This window comes from Eriocheir sinensis, chromosome 6 (genome assembly GCF_024679095.1).
Source record: "Eriocheir sinensis breed Jianghai 21 chromosome 6, ASM2467909v1, whole genome shotgun sequence".
Taxonomy (NCBI): Eukaryota; Metazoa; Arthropoda; class Malacostraca; order Decapoda; family Varunidae; genus Eriocheir; species Eriocheir sinensis.
In genome coordinates, this window is record NC_066514.1 from 21,076,535 (window position 1) to 21,091,042 (window position 14,508).

Below are 14,508 nucleotides of genomic sequence, written 5' to 3' on the forward strand. Positions count from 1 at the left end.
GTCTAAGGTTCCCCTTCAAAACCCATCATCTAAGGGTTGAAAAGAAAGTCTAAGGTTCCCCTTCAAAACCCATTATCTAAAGGTTGAAAAGAAAGTCTAAGATTCCCCTTCAAAACCCATTATCTAGAGGTTGAAAAGAAAGTCTAAGATTCCCCTTCAAAACCCATCATCTAGAGGTTGAAAAGGAAGTCTAAGGTTCCCCTTCAAAACCCATCATTTAGAGGTTCAAAAGAATGTCTAAGATTCCCCTTCAAAACCCATCATCTAAAGGTTCGAAAGAAAGTCTAAGGTTCCAATTCAAAACCCATCATCTAAGGGTTGAAAAAGAAAGTCTAAGATTCCCCTTCAAAACCCATCATCTAAGGGTTGAAAAGAAAGTCTAAGGTTCCCCTTCAAAACCCATCTAAGGGTTGAAAAGAAAGTCTAAGGTTCCCCTTCTTACCTTCTTGGCTGATGCAATACATTCTTCATATTCCTTGTTATTCATGTGTTCCTGAGCATCACTGTTGAACTTATTCACCTTTTTAACCTTCTTGTATAACTGGAAGCATTCCTTGTGGTCAGGGTCCAGTTTAAGACACTCCCGGATCTCACTGCAATGTAGTGTGAGAATTATAAGTATTCTGCAATGAGGCTTGCCATATAAACTAAGAATGTAAACATCAATACAAGCCTACATTATATTAAAAACAGGAGGAAATTAGTAAAAAAAAGGTAGTTGGTAGTATTTGCTATTAACCCGCTAGCAGCGACGGGCCAAATTTGTGGCTTTACCGTGCAGCAGCGGGGTTCCGGACAAATGTTCGTATAGAAAAACTTCATATGGCAATAATTCGTAGGAAAAAGTTTGTTTGCCTAAAGTATGTAGGGTATAATGTTCGTCATGTCAAAAGTTCGTAATGGAAAAAAATCGTAAAGTTAAATGTTCGTTAGAAAAATGTTCGTACACGTAAAAGTTCATATGGAAAAAGTTCGTACGCAAATGTTTGTTCGCAAGTGTTCGTGCGCAAATATTCGTCAGAGATAAAGTTCGTATGGTATAGAAAAAAAAACTTTGTATGGCAATAATTCGTAGGATAAAGTTCGTTTGATTCTAGGACCAAATTACGTATGGAAATAGTTCATATATAGCTAGAGAGAGAGAGAGAGAGAGAGAGAGAGAGAGAGAGAGAGGTGTGTGTGTGTGTGTGTGCATTTTTTAACATAACTGGGCGACCAAAAGGTGTCCCAGTGGTGAAAAAGCAGTCGTCCAGTAAAAAACTTAAGGTACTGGGCGACAAGATCTTTATTCTTGAAATAATACCTGGAGGCAGTGGCTCATCATGCCTGTGTGCTCAATGTATATTATTTTGCGTTAACGGGAAGGCGGCGGCGCAGAGTGCAAGGTTATGATGTTGGTTGTCGGTGGCGGAGGCGAAGCGGGCGGTGGTGGTGGTGGTGGTTGTCGGCAGGGTCGGCTCTCAGCGACACCCCCCCCATTTTTCATGGGTTTCGGACAAAAGTTCGTATAGAAAAACTTCCGTGTAGCAATAGCAACTTATTACCATACAAACATACTTACGAACTTTTCCGTACGTACTACTTTACCCAGAAGAATTTTATCCCTGACGAACATTTGCGTACAAATATTTGCATATGATTTTTTTTTCTATACGAACTATTGTCCCGACGAACTTTTGTCATTACGAATACTTTGCATACGTACTTTATACCATACAAACATCTGTATACGAACTTTTGCGTACAAATGTTTACCACCGTATTTTTTGTCAGACGAACTTTTTCCCTGATGAACATTTGCGTACGAACAATTTCATACGAAATATTTCCATACAAACTTTTTCAATACGAACTGCTGTCCCGACGAACTTTTGTCGTTACGAATATTTTACATACGTACTTTATACCATACAAACATCTGCATACGAACTTTACCGTACAAACTTTTGCGTACGTACTATTTTCAAACGAACTTTATCCCTTACGAACAATTGCGTACAAACTTTATGCATACAAACTATTTCCATACATACTTTGGTCCTAGAATCGTAGCAGCGACGGGCCAAATTTGTGCCATAATTTAACCCCCCAAAAATAGATGATACATAATCTGATCACAAATGCTTTGATATATATTATGAAATGGTTTGTGTGAGGGGTGATTTTTTCTCATTTTTCTCGCTTAGAGGGACCATTAAGAAACATGATCCCCGCTGCTACCGGGTTAACTGCACATAGCCGTGGTGCTCAACTCTGTACTATTGACCCTTGAGCCTGTGGTGGGTGAGAACTCATGAACCCTTCCAGTGCACAACACGGCATGCGCACTGATCAGCGTTGCCAAATTATCATATTCAAAACATCAAATTTATCAGTTCCAGGGCCCAAAACTTTCCCACCCGCCCAGATATCAAAATTCTAGTTAAAATTATCGTTGACCCGTCCGCTGAGATTGGAACGGATTTGGCTTTCACTGGTAGCCTGGTAACATATGCCATATTTCCTGCCATATGACACTTTTTTCCAAAAAAGAAGATTGGAAAAATCACCCTGCGTCTTATACAACGATTGTTAGGTTTTGGTAGGCCTAGGGGTTATTGTTACTGGTACACAACCCACACCCAAAACACCTCTATTTGACACAATAGTTCCCAGACATCCCAAAAATGAACTATACCGTATTTTGCGGCGTGTAACGCTCACTTTTTTTTCACCCAGAATATGCCAAAAAGTTACCCCTGCGCAGTATATGCAGAAGGTACAAATTTAGATTGATTTACATAATGACTAGTGTGATGCAATGGAAAAGGAAAGTGTGAATAAGCAGAAGAGAGGAGGAGGAGGACATGACTCTTCGCCAATACTACGTCCTCACTTAGTCTGTTCCAAACTCCAGGTTTCTTTGCGGGAAGCTATATTTCTTTATGTCTCTCAAGCATCTTCCCTTCCTCAACTTTTTACTGTGCCCTCGCACGTTGCTGACACTTCTTCCTTCTCTTAGTAGTAACTCCTCATTGCCTACTTCCTCCATTTTAATCAATAGTTTATAAATTTTATAAATTTGTGTTTGTTGTTACTCGATCCACATGTTTATGTGGGCAGAGTCTAGATGGGTGGGGTGGCTGCGCACGTGCAGTGGTGACAATGAGAACTAATGGCACGGAGGAACCGCAGGCAAGCCACGCCCACAACTGTTTCTTCCTTCCATTTAACTGCAGCAACAAGTCCACAACTTGGGTAATGGCAGCACAAGCCGCGACAGCCCTTACTTTAGCAGACGATGCCATGTCGATACAGGGCAAGTGCTTTGTTTATATTGTGGATGTGGATTCGGGCAACCGACCTTGGCCGTGTGTGACGCACACCCGGAAAAGTTGGAGTTGCCAGTTGCCCAAGCTGCTGCCAACGCAGTGAGAGGAAAAAGGCCCAGTGTGACACCAGCTTACGGACAGCCTACAACTCGGTCCCGGTTGGGCGTACAGGAGTTGCCTGCAGCCCCAACGATTGAAGGAAAATGGCCAGTGTGACACCGCCTTAAGGCAGCGAGGCCGCTGATTGGGTGAACGCCGGCGATGACGTCATCAGACCCCCAGCGAATCACAAGTGGCTTCAAAACAACCCGTTCTCTCTTCCCATTTTCTTCCTTATTCCAAGGTAGGTATTTTGAGATAACAAGGGAGTGAAAAGGGGAAAAAAGTCAGCTTCTCCACGGGTCGGAACAAATAAGCGCTTTTTCAGTGTTATCAATACCCCAAGTTTCGCGATCCTCGAGGTTAGCACTACGCCTTCGGAATGAAGCAAGCGCGAAACTCGAGAAAGTACTGTAAACTTACAAAAATAAAAATAAGTACTAGTCAGCACACTCACCTGAGAGACTGTTCCACATCCCCAATAGAATAGTAGAGACGTGCCAGCCTCAGGTAGCCATGAGTGTTGTCCTGCACTAACTTGGTGGTAACTCGCACATCAGCGATGGCATTCATAATGTCTCCCACTGCTTGGTAGGCCTCTACCCGCAACTCTCGGAGAGAAGCATCCCACGGGCACCTCTGTGTGTGGGAATGAGAAGTCAAAGGAATGCTACAAGTAATTACATAAATAAAAGATGAGCTACAAGTGTCTCGCTGTATTTCACAACCATAAAACTATTCTCATAATAAATTTTAATACACTTTCACATATTTCTGATATCCTTCAGAGCAACTTTAAGAATATATTCATTAATTCTCTATAAAACTTCCTTCCCTGTATCTTCAGTTTCAAATACCCAATTTTCAAAACAATGCAAGTTTTCACCAATGCACATGCAAACATTTTGACTTTTCTAAACCTTCTTCAGGGCAGGTTGTGAACATATCACAGGTAACATGATGAAATTGTTTGAGAAATGATAGAAAGAACTAAATGTCTCTAACAGTAAACTGAAACTATATTCTTGTTCCTTAACAAGTTATATTAAAAGCATCATCTTGGCATGATAAGAAGAGAACATGCCATTGCACTCCTGCTGACCATGATCTTTATACAGTCAAACCTCAGTTTACGAGTGCCTTAGCTTATGAGTGTTTTGATTTATGAGCAAAAAATCCCACAAAAAAATGCCTTGGTTTAAGACCGGTGACTTGGTATACGAGCATCCTGTTTGTTCCACTGTTCTTCTTTTTTTTCCCAACCTCCCCGGGTGAGGACACAGGCTATATGGAGGCTGTTAAGGTCAAGCCTGTACCTTCCTTCAATGAATAACAACCAGTGCACTCCCTCAATAAGATGTATTTTACTATAGCTTACACAAGAGCTGTATATCTGCAATAAAGTATAAAAATCTATCATTACATATTTTCTGCTTGTTTGTTCACATTCTTACATTCCATGAAAAACTACTCAAAGGCTGGCAACCCCTGTAGTGATGAGTGATCCCTGTAAGATAAAGCTGTCAAACTTCACCAGGAATAAGCTGCTTATCCTTCCCAGGGGTCAGACAGAGGTGGTGTATTATGGCCTATAATGTTACAGATCAAAGCCACGGTCATTCTAGTAAAAAACATCACCTATGACTCATATTGACGGCTGCCAGCCATAACTGTCCCACTGCTGTGCTGTTAAATTTGAAATACTCAGCAGTCTTTTCACAGTGGTAACTCATGTTTGTAGATTCCAGACACTCCTAAGCTTATCACTCGGATATTTCTGTCTAAAGCTATGGAACAGGTATGAGTAGAAAAAGAAAAATGAGGATAACTCATCGCCGCTGTGGCTACTCATACACTGCACCAGTCCCTCCACTTATTTCCATCATTATTATACATTATCATACTCCTATAACTAGGAAGATAACCATAACTGCACTGTCATGTTCAGAAATAACGGATACAAGCAGTTAGATGGCAGAATAATCCTGAGGTGGCAGTGTTTACCCAGCTTACAAGACCTCTGGTAACTCATTTAGGGATGCTCAGAGCAGTGGTAAATTTTGGCCTTACCAGAGGTAAGTTCTTGCTGAAGACTGATTCATGGAATGGGCAGTTATCAAAAAACTTACAATGAGAGGTCTGGTAAATGGTTTGATGAATCCGGCCCCTGCTTCCCACCACTCAGCTGGCCCCCGGCACATGGTATGACCCATGGTACGGTCACTGCTGCCCTCCTTGGCTGCCTCAGCCACCACTAGAATGTCAACGCCGCCCCTACCCATGGCTCCTGCCAGCCTCCCCGTCAAGGCCTCCATGGCTGGCACCAATGCCAAGGCCAAGATCACCAAGCTTGACCAGCACAAGTCCAAACCTTCCAACAACATCCCAACGGTCACATGCAGGAGACTGCTGGCTACCAGCTGGGAAGAGTCCAGGGGGATCAACCCCCTCAGCCTGGCAAGCCTGCTAGCCAAGGGAGGGAGCTCTGGGCACTGATTACCATATTTTGCAGCGTATAACGCGCACCCCAAACTTAAGACAACAATTTTGGGAAAAAAAAAGTTCTTAAAATGCTCGGAAATATGTACGGTTAAAGAACATTAACGATGTACAGTTTCCTGAAATTTATCTATTTTTGGTGTAACCTGTACTGCTTGAATTGACAAGTGTCCTTGAGTAAAGCAATGAAAATGGCGGCCGGGCTGGTGTTGTGAGAAATACATCCCCATAAACATACTGATGATGCACAGCTTCTGATATCATAATTAGCATATTATTCTCACCATCACTCGTAGGTTATGACAGACAACTAGGCAAGGCACAATTCACACAGTTCTGGTGAAATGCGGCATGCAGCTGTTTGTTGCATGGGTGTGCTTGTGTGGTCTTCAAATGATGCAAATGGCGGCCGGGCTGCTGTTGCGAGAAATAACTCCTCATACAAGACTCATGATATACAGTTTCTGATATCATATTTACCCCATTCTTTTCACTAATACTAAAAATTAATAATGAACACATGGATATTTTTTTCCAATATTATTTTCTGTGTAGCTTGTACTGCTCAAATTGGCAACTGTGCTCCTTAGTCATCAAAACAATGCAAATGGCGGCCGGGTCATGTCGGCGCCCGATGGAAATGCGGGACAACAACAAGGCATGAGCGATCCTCTACTGATTTAATTTTTGTAAAGTAGTTATTTGATCACCCTGTATTCTATGGTAACATATTATAAGACAACTATGGACTACGATGGATCATAAACAATAATAAAGGTAAATTTGCAGTTGTTATTGGACAAGACGAAAAAAAATTAAAACACCCCCAAGAAAAAAAAAGAAAAAAAATTTGTACCTTCAGCGTATAACGTGCCGGGGTAAACTTTCAGGCATTTTTTATGTGAAAATGGTGCATGTTATACGCCACAAAATACAGTAGCTTATTTCCCATGATGTCAATGCATATAGTTTTGCAGATTTGAGTTTAGTGGTAATTACAATGGTTCTGATTCAGTGCAAAACTCAGTGCACAACTGTAGGAAAAGTTGGAAAGTTTTGTTTAGTCGGTGCAACATCCGTGGTCATATGCCAGAGAGACAGGAGGGGAAGGAATTATAGAAGGGAACAGATCCCAGGAGATGGGACACAACCCCCAATTAATACCTGGTACCCATTCACTGCTGGGTGGACAGGGGTGTAGGGTATCGGAGAAGCTGCCCAAATTTTTCCACTACGCCCAGGAATTGAACCCGGGCTCTCTCGGTTGTGAGCCGAGTGTGCTAACCACTGCACCATGAAGCCCCCCCCTATCATTTTCAAACTCTGAGGTGACTGATGAACACTAATTTAGTTTCTGGTGCATAGGAATGAGGGAAGTCAGACCAGAATTCAAGCCACAAATACCATAAAAGAGCTAATTTTCTATACAAAGTTTTCAGAGACTAATCTATGACTATATGTAAATTAGAATTAGAATTGGGGATGCAAATTGGTACAAACATCACATACTACAAAAATTATCCTAAGTATCTGAGGAGAAATTCCATTCATTATTAGACATTCACTTAGTTAGATCCTATATTTAGTGTAGCTGAGGTGCTAATAATCCTCACCTCAATTATGTTCTTGAGCAGCAAGATGGCCTGGTGGTGGCGTCCCATCCTGACATTAGAGAAAGCCTCTAATATCTCACGTTTCAGGGGCTCAATCATCACATACAGTCGGTTGGCCTCTTCATGCGCTGGCTCTTTCCTCAGCTGCAATGGAACATTTCATTAGAATAATTCTCATGATTTTCATCATTGTTTTGTTTAGCACAAGCTGAACAGCTATGTATGGCTACCTAGATTGTGCTTCCACAGTCCTGTCCTCAATCGTGCATCAGGAGAAAAACTTCCCTATTTATCACTCAATATGGATTATAAGAGTTTGGGGGATTACATTCACCTATATTTATGTTGTCCAAGTCACAAAAATATGCCGGCTGCTTAAAAATAAAATCCATACATTTTCTTTGGCTCATACATCATGACATATATACAGTCGCCCCTCAAATAGTACGGGGGTTAGGGACCCAGGACCCCCATACTATTCAAAAATCCATATAAAATTAGTGCCACCCCTAGAAACACTCCTGGGCTGCGTTTGAGAGAGGGAATCGGGACTCTTGGAACGTCCCAAGTGCTCTCAGATGCGTGATGCGGCAGCACGAGTTACCAACCCGGCACGTCCGCTGGCTCCCGGCTTTGAGAGGTGGAGCGCCTTCGTGCTGTGATGATGTCATCAGCAAACATGGCGGCCCAAACAAACACATATAAGTGTTTCCATTGCATTTCACCTCTCTGTGCCACCATAACCACTGCAGCTTCCTTTTCATCTTCTGTTGTAAGGAGTTCGTCAGCCAGGACAGCTAGTAATGCATGTTGAACGTCGCCAGGAAGATCAGTGTACGCCATTTTGCTACGAGTGAGACGCCGTTACCATAGCAACGACGAGGCTTAGTAAAAGGACAGCCTTTATCTCCACTCTTACAGCACTCTTGGAGCACTGGCAGTTACTGCGGCAAGAATTTCTTTTACACTATGATAGATACAGCGAACACTGCTCTCATTCTTGGTATGCTCTCCCTACCGCAACGTAACTCATCCCAAAACGTAACTTTTCCTGAATCTGAATTCTTCTGCAGGGTGAACACCTATCTTGAACGCTTTTGGGTGCTTTCAGCAGGTGTTTTGGAAGAACAGTGTTGCCAATCATGCCGTGGCTACTTGGTGCGACGAGCGGAAAATTTAAAAATCCTAAAAAAATTCTTCCATGACAATCCGTATAAAACCGAAACTGTACTATTGGAAACATATATATATATATATATATATATATATATATATATATATATATATATATATATATATATATATATATATATATATATATATATATATATATATATATATATATATATATATATATATATATATATATATATATATATATATATATATATATATATATATATACACACACACACACACACACACACACACACACTCGGCCCTCGATTTAACAGATTAAAAGGGGGGAAGGGTGATCCATTGCTTGAAAATACTTATACAGTAAACCCTCAGTTATCCGGGTGCACTGTATCCAGGAGTTTAAAAAAATATTTGTTTTTTTCCAGAAAATAAAAATAAATTGTTGCGCACTGCCAAGTCATTTAAATTGCCCGCGCGATGCCTCTAAAGCCTAAGCTCTGCCTGGGCGGCATACCGCACCCGTAAGGCGCACCCCAGCTTGCACATGGCAATGATATTGACGCCCTGGTGCGAAGGTTCGCAGGAAAGCTGTGTGCTTCGCAGTACAACTGGCACGTCAACGTTCTTGCCGAGCGCAGCAGACCATATTGAAGTGACGAGAGTCAAGGCAGTGCAGGTTTAAATGGCGGGAGTGTCAAAGGACTGTTTAAATGAAACACACAGTGCAAACCCAAGCTTAAGCCTTCATGACTGCCTGAATCCAGACTGGACTAGGTGAGCAGGGCTCCGTCCCCGTGGAGAAGGCGTGCGGGTCTGCTAGCACTCCTGCGGGAGTGAGGGCGGAATAAGAAATGCGGATAAGTACCGCCCTCGGTCCGACATGTGAAAGAAGGATTTAACCATGCTTACGGTAAGGCGAGTAAAGGGGCCGCAGGGGTTCGGGAGTCCAGTGGGCCACCCCGATCTGGAGGTGCGGGCTGGCCGTAAATCGTGGCCTCCCCGTGGTTCTGCTGGATGCACTGTGCAGGGGGTACCCGCCCCCCTGGCTCGCAAGGGCAACACAGTGTAACTAAACAGCCACAGATCACTGTGCAAGCGGATGCGCCAGATTGTCACTGACTCCTTAGATATCCTCCCCACTCACACTCAGAGTGGGGTGGCCTGGCATACTTGCCCGGCGTCTGTGGGACTTTGGGCTCATTGCCGGGCTGAAAAGGGTAGCGCCCTGGGGTGCCTGCCCGGGCGTCCATATAGAAGCCTGCTTTGAGCTCTTGATGCCCGTTGCCGGCCCGGACCGCTTCGGGTATCGCTCCGGTATGCCTTCTGGTTGACACGGGTGGTAAAGCCCGCGGTGCTCGTAGCCACGAGGTTGTTAACACCGCTACGCAGCGATAAAGCCGTGAGTGTGCACCTCAGAACAGCACAGAGCGTCGGCCTTCCAGTTTTGTAAAACTGGACCCGTAAAAAGTTTCTTGTGGCAGTGCTGGGTCTGCTAGAAAGCCTACATGGTAAACACGATGATGCAGATTTGGGCGGTTAAGCTGCCACAAATACCTGGGCTTTTCTGGGTTGGGTCCAGGGCCCGCTGCTGTGATTGGCCAGGCAGGGGAACATTAGCGGCTGCCTGTGAACACGGGGCTAGGCACCCCAGCAATGGGTTAGCGGCTGAGGCTCTCGCACCTTATAGCCGATTCCCAAGTAACAGATCCCCCCAAAGTGCAGCAGGACTGCAATAAGCCAGGGAGAGATTGCCGCAAGTGCTAACCATGAAAACGCTGCTCGAACCCTTTTCTCAGCGCCCAGAGCACGTCAATCATTTCACTTCCTGGTGCAGACTGACTGCTACAAAGCCATGGGGCGTACTCTGTCGTTGCCTTTATGGCAGGCCATGATCCAAAGTTGGGTTTTTAGGTCCGTAGACTGAACCTACATTTTATTACACACATATCAGTAGGTTTTATTCCTTTAAAAATTCTTTTAAAACTAAATACAGTCATACCTTGGTTTACGAGTGTTTTGATTTACGAGCAAAAAAATAAACAATAATAAAAAAAATCACAAAAATGTCTTGGTTTATGAGCAGTGACCTGTTACACAAGTATCCATTTTGTACAAGTTTTTTTTGTTTGTTTTTTTGTCACCACCTCAAGGGTGGGAACACTCGTGGCTATATGGAGCACGTCAGGGTCAAGCGTGTATGTCCCTCCGAGGAGGGGCCACAGACCCTTGCCAGGTGGCGGCTCATGAAGGGGAGGGGAGGATGCTGATAGACAGACTCTATCGGCTGACCAAGTCGGTCCTTCGACAAGGACTGGCGTGTCTCTCTGTACAAGTCGAAGACATGAGTGAGGGTTCCCTTTGTTCGCCACAAGATGAGAGTGCTCAATGAGGAAAACAATGGGAACAGTCTCAGAGTTGCCAACTTGAGCTAAAAAAAAAAAAAAAAAAAAAAAAAAAAAAAAAAAAGGAACGCAACATCCCATCCTCCAAAACAGAACGAATCCATTTTTTAAGGAACAGGTAGCAACCCTAAAATTTCTCTAGCCTGCCATGACTGACAGCCACTGCCCGCTGCTGGTGAAGGCAGGAGGAAGGGGGAGGGACATTACAACGCATATTTTACACGTATTTCAGGGAGACCCTTGACAAACAATTTTATGAACTGGTTTTGTGGTCCAGGTAACTCTCAATTTACGCAAGTTTGGTTTACGCGTTTTTTAAATAACACGGGGTCCAAAATCCAAATAAATGTTTAATTTGCACATTTTTTTCACTTATATGTGATATTTTATGGAGTGGCCACCAGATGTCTCACGCAACTGGACTCACACGGCGCCGCGGCCACACAGCTGAGCTCAGTTCTTCCTGCGCACCACTTGAACAACAATACAGTACCCACGCTGCCACGCTACTCAACAACAACAACACCCTCGCTGCTGTGCTACCACGAGGGGAAGGGCAGCCAGAGGAGGAACCACGAGAGGGAGAGGAGTCAGAGTGATACAGTAGGCAATTAACCCGTGTGCGTCGGGTGACGGGAATTCCCGCTCGGGCGGAAAGCGTCGGGTGGCGGGAGTTCCCGCCATCCGACGCGCACGGCTTGGCCAAAAATAGCACCTCTTCCCAACATCATATCTATGCCGTGCTGCGACGTAGACACTTCAAATTTATTTCATCGTGGAGAGGAAGGATTGGCGATGAAAAAACAATATAAATTATTATGTTTTCGTTTGAAATTGCCACACGGGGCATTGATGAAAGACACCTATTTTACAAAATCTATCAGCACCGCCCGCGCGGTGCGAGGACGACAATAGTCCTCTAGCCCGACGCTTATGGGTTAAGGTACAAACCTACCTTTTGTTTGATTTACATTGTTTTTGATTTACACGACCTCTTCAAGGACACAATACTCGCGTAAATCGAGAGTTACCTGTATTAAACTTAGAGAAAATAAAACCCAATTTATAAGGAGAAAATAAAGGCAAAATTGTAAAGCTTGTAAAATGGAAAAAAAAAATAAGAAAAAACAGCCAATCTGCACATTACCACATTCTCCAGGTCCATGTGAGCTTCCTCCAGGCGCCCCAGCTTGACTAGCACTCCACCTCGCTGGGCCCGTGCTGCTGTGAAGTCAGGCTTGAGCCGGATCACCTCATCCAGGTCCTGTAGTCCAGGCCGGGAGCGCCCCAAGGCCAAGTAGACTGTAGCACGCCGATAGTAGCTCATGTAATTGTTGGGGTCACCATCTGAGGCAAATGTTTGGTGCTGTGAGATGATTGTGCTTTGCTTCTTGATGGTTGGGATTTTTATTTTATTTTTTCTACAGCAGAGGAGTCAGTTCAAGGGCATAAAAAAAAGGTAACAAATGTAAAAAAAAAAAGTCTGCTACTCACTGCTCCTAAAAAGAGTTAGAGGAGTGGCCAAAAGATAGGTCAATTTCGGGAGGAGAGGTGTCCTGATACCCTCCTCTTGAAAGAGTTCAAGTCGTAGGCAGGAGGAAATACAGATGAAGGAAGATTGTTCCAGAGTTTACCGGCGTGAGGGATGAAAGAGTGAAGGTGCTGGTTAACTCTTGCATAAGGGGTTTGGACAGTAAAGGGATGAGCTTGAGTAGAAAGTCATGTGTGGCGAGGCCGCGGGAGGGGGGGAGGCATGCAGTTAGGAAGTTCAGAAGAGCAGTCAGCACGAAAATATCGATAGAAGATAGAAAGTGGCAACATGGCGGCGGAATTTAAGAAAAGTTTGGAAAGTTTCGTTTAGTCGGCGCAACATCTGTGGTCATATGCCAGAGAGAGACAGAAGGGGAAGGAATTATAGGAGAAGGGAACAGACCCCAGGAGATGGGACACAACCCCCGATTAATACCTGGTACCCATTCACTGCTGGGTGGACAGGGGCGTAGGGTATTGGAAAAGCCGCCCAAATTTTTCCACTCCGCCCGGGAATAGAACCCAGGCTCTCTCGGTTGTGAGCCGAGTGTGGTGGAATTTAAGAGGTAGAAGACTATCAGTAAGAGGAGAGCTGATGAGCTGATGGTAATTAAATAGACTTTAACCCGGTAGCAGCAGGGATCATGTTTCTTAATGGTCCCTCCAAGCGAGAAAAATGAGAAAAAATCACCCCTCACACAAACCATTTCATAATACATATCAAAGCATTTGTGATCAGTTTATGCATCATCTATTTTGGGGGGTTTATATCATGGCACAAATTTGGCCTGTCGCTGCTACACGGTAAAGCCACAAATTTGGCCTGTTGCTGCTACACGGTAAAGCCACAAATTTGGCCCGTCACTGCTACCAGGTTAAGGAGCAAATTATCACAAGGGTAACAAATGTCTTCACTGAACTAAGAGGTATCAATGAAGAGTGTGACTACTCTGTGAGGCTGAATTGAGGTATTTTACTTGGACAATCCATGAATGCTAATTTCATCAACCTGAGACACACTTCCCAGAGCAAGATTTTGCACATGGAATAGTATGTGCAAGAGAAAACCCTGAGCAGGCAAGACCTACGAGATGCCTGTCAAGTTGTGGATGGTGCAAGTTGACTGATCCTGCCAACTGCTCTGTGCTGCTAATCAACCAGTGAGGGAAAGCAAAATGCACAGTTGCGAGCAGATTTTTTTTTTTTTTTTTTTTTTTTTTTCGTCATGGCCTATTGCGCCAGTAGGCTTCTTCCTGGTGGATCCTGATGGTCGGCCCAAGGCTTCTTCGTGGTGGGGCCTGATGGTCGGTCCAAGGCTTCTTCCTGGTGGATCCTGATGGTCGGCCCAAGGCTTCTTCGCGGTGGGGCCTGATGGTCGGTCCAAGGCTTCTTCCTGGTGGATCCTGATGGTCGGCCCAAGGCTTCTTCGTGGTGGGGCCTGATGGTCGGTCCAAGGCTTCTTCCTGGTGGGGCCTGATGGTCGGCCCAAGGCTTCTTCGTGGTGGGGCCTGATGGTCGGTCCAAGGCTTCTTCCTGGTGGGGCCTGATGGTCAGTCCAAGGCTTCTTCCTGGTGGGGCCTGATGGTCGGCCCAGCCCATTCTGGCGCAGGCGAGTATATATAGTGGCGCCATCTTGCATTGGCTCATGCTGCCCTCCTGGGGCTCATCTTTAGTCCTAGAATCTAGAGTCCGGGTTGATAGGTGGTCTTCTGGACAGCATGTGGGTAGTTTTAAGCCACCTGACAGCGGCTGAAAAATCCCAGCTTGGTGGCACCGGGCGGGGATTGAACTCGCGTCCTCCTGAACGCGGCGCCATCATGCTATCCATTCACCCACCACCTCTCCGAAAAGTATAATACATTTACATACATTATATTGATTGGAGACCAGTTAAATCTGCATATTGACAATTTA

The 14,508-nt window shown here is 44.4% G+C and overlaps 1 protein-coding gene across 3 annotated transcripts in view; it reads right to left on the reverse strand.

The window, feature by feature from the left end:
* LOC126989949 (dnaJ homolog subfamily C member 3-like) overlaps nt 1–14,508 on the reverse strand; it is a 127,687-nt gene that overhangs the window by 104,036 nt on the left and 9,143 nt on the right. For all 3 annotated transcript variants that reach the window (XR_007743918.1, XM_050848553.1, XM_050848551.1), the window contains exons 3-6: nt 12,212–12,411; nt 7,523–7,666; nt 3,868–4,049; nt 443–593 (exon numbers count right to left, since the gene is read on the reverse strand). Coding sequence is in view for 2 of the 3 variants with exons in the window: in XM_050848553.1 (XP_050704510.1) it covers nt 443–593; nt 3,868–4,049; nt 7,523–7,666; nt 12,212–12,411 (677 nt within the window). In the remaining variant the exon portion in view is untranslated. The remainder of the gene's footprint in view (nt 1–442; nt 594–3,867; nt 4,050–7,522; nt 7,667–12,211; nt 12,412–14,508) is intronic.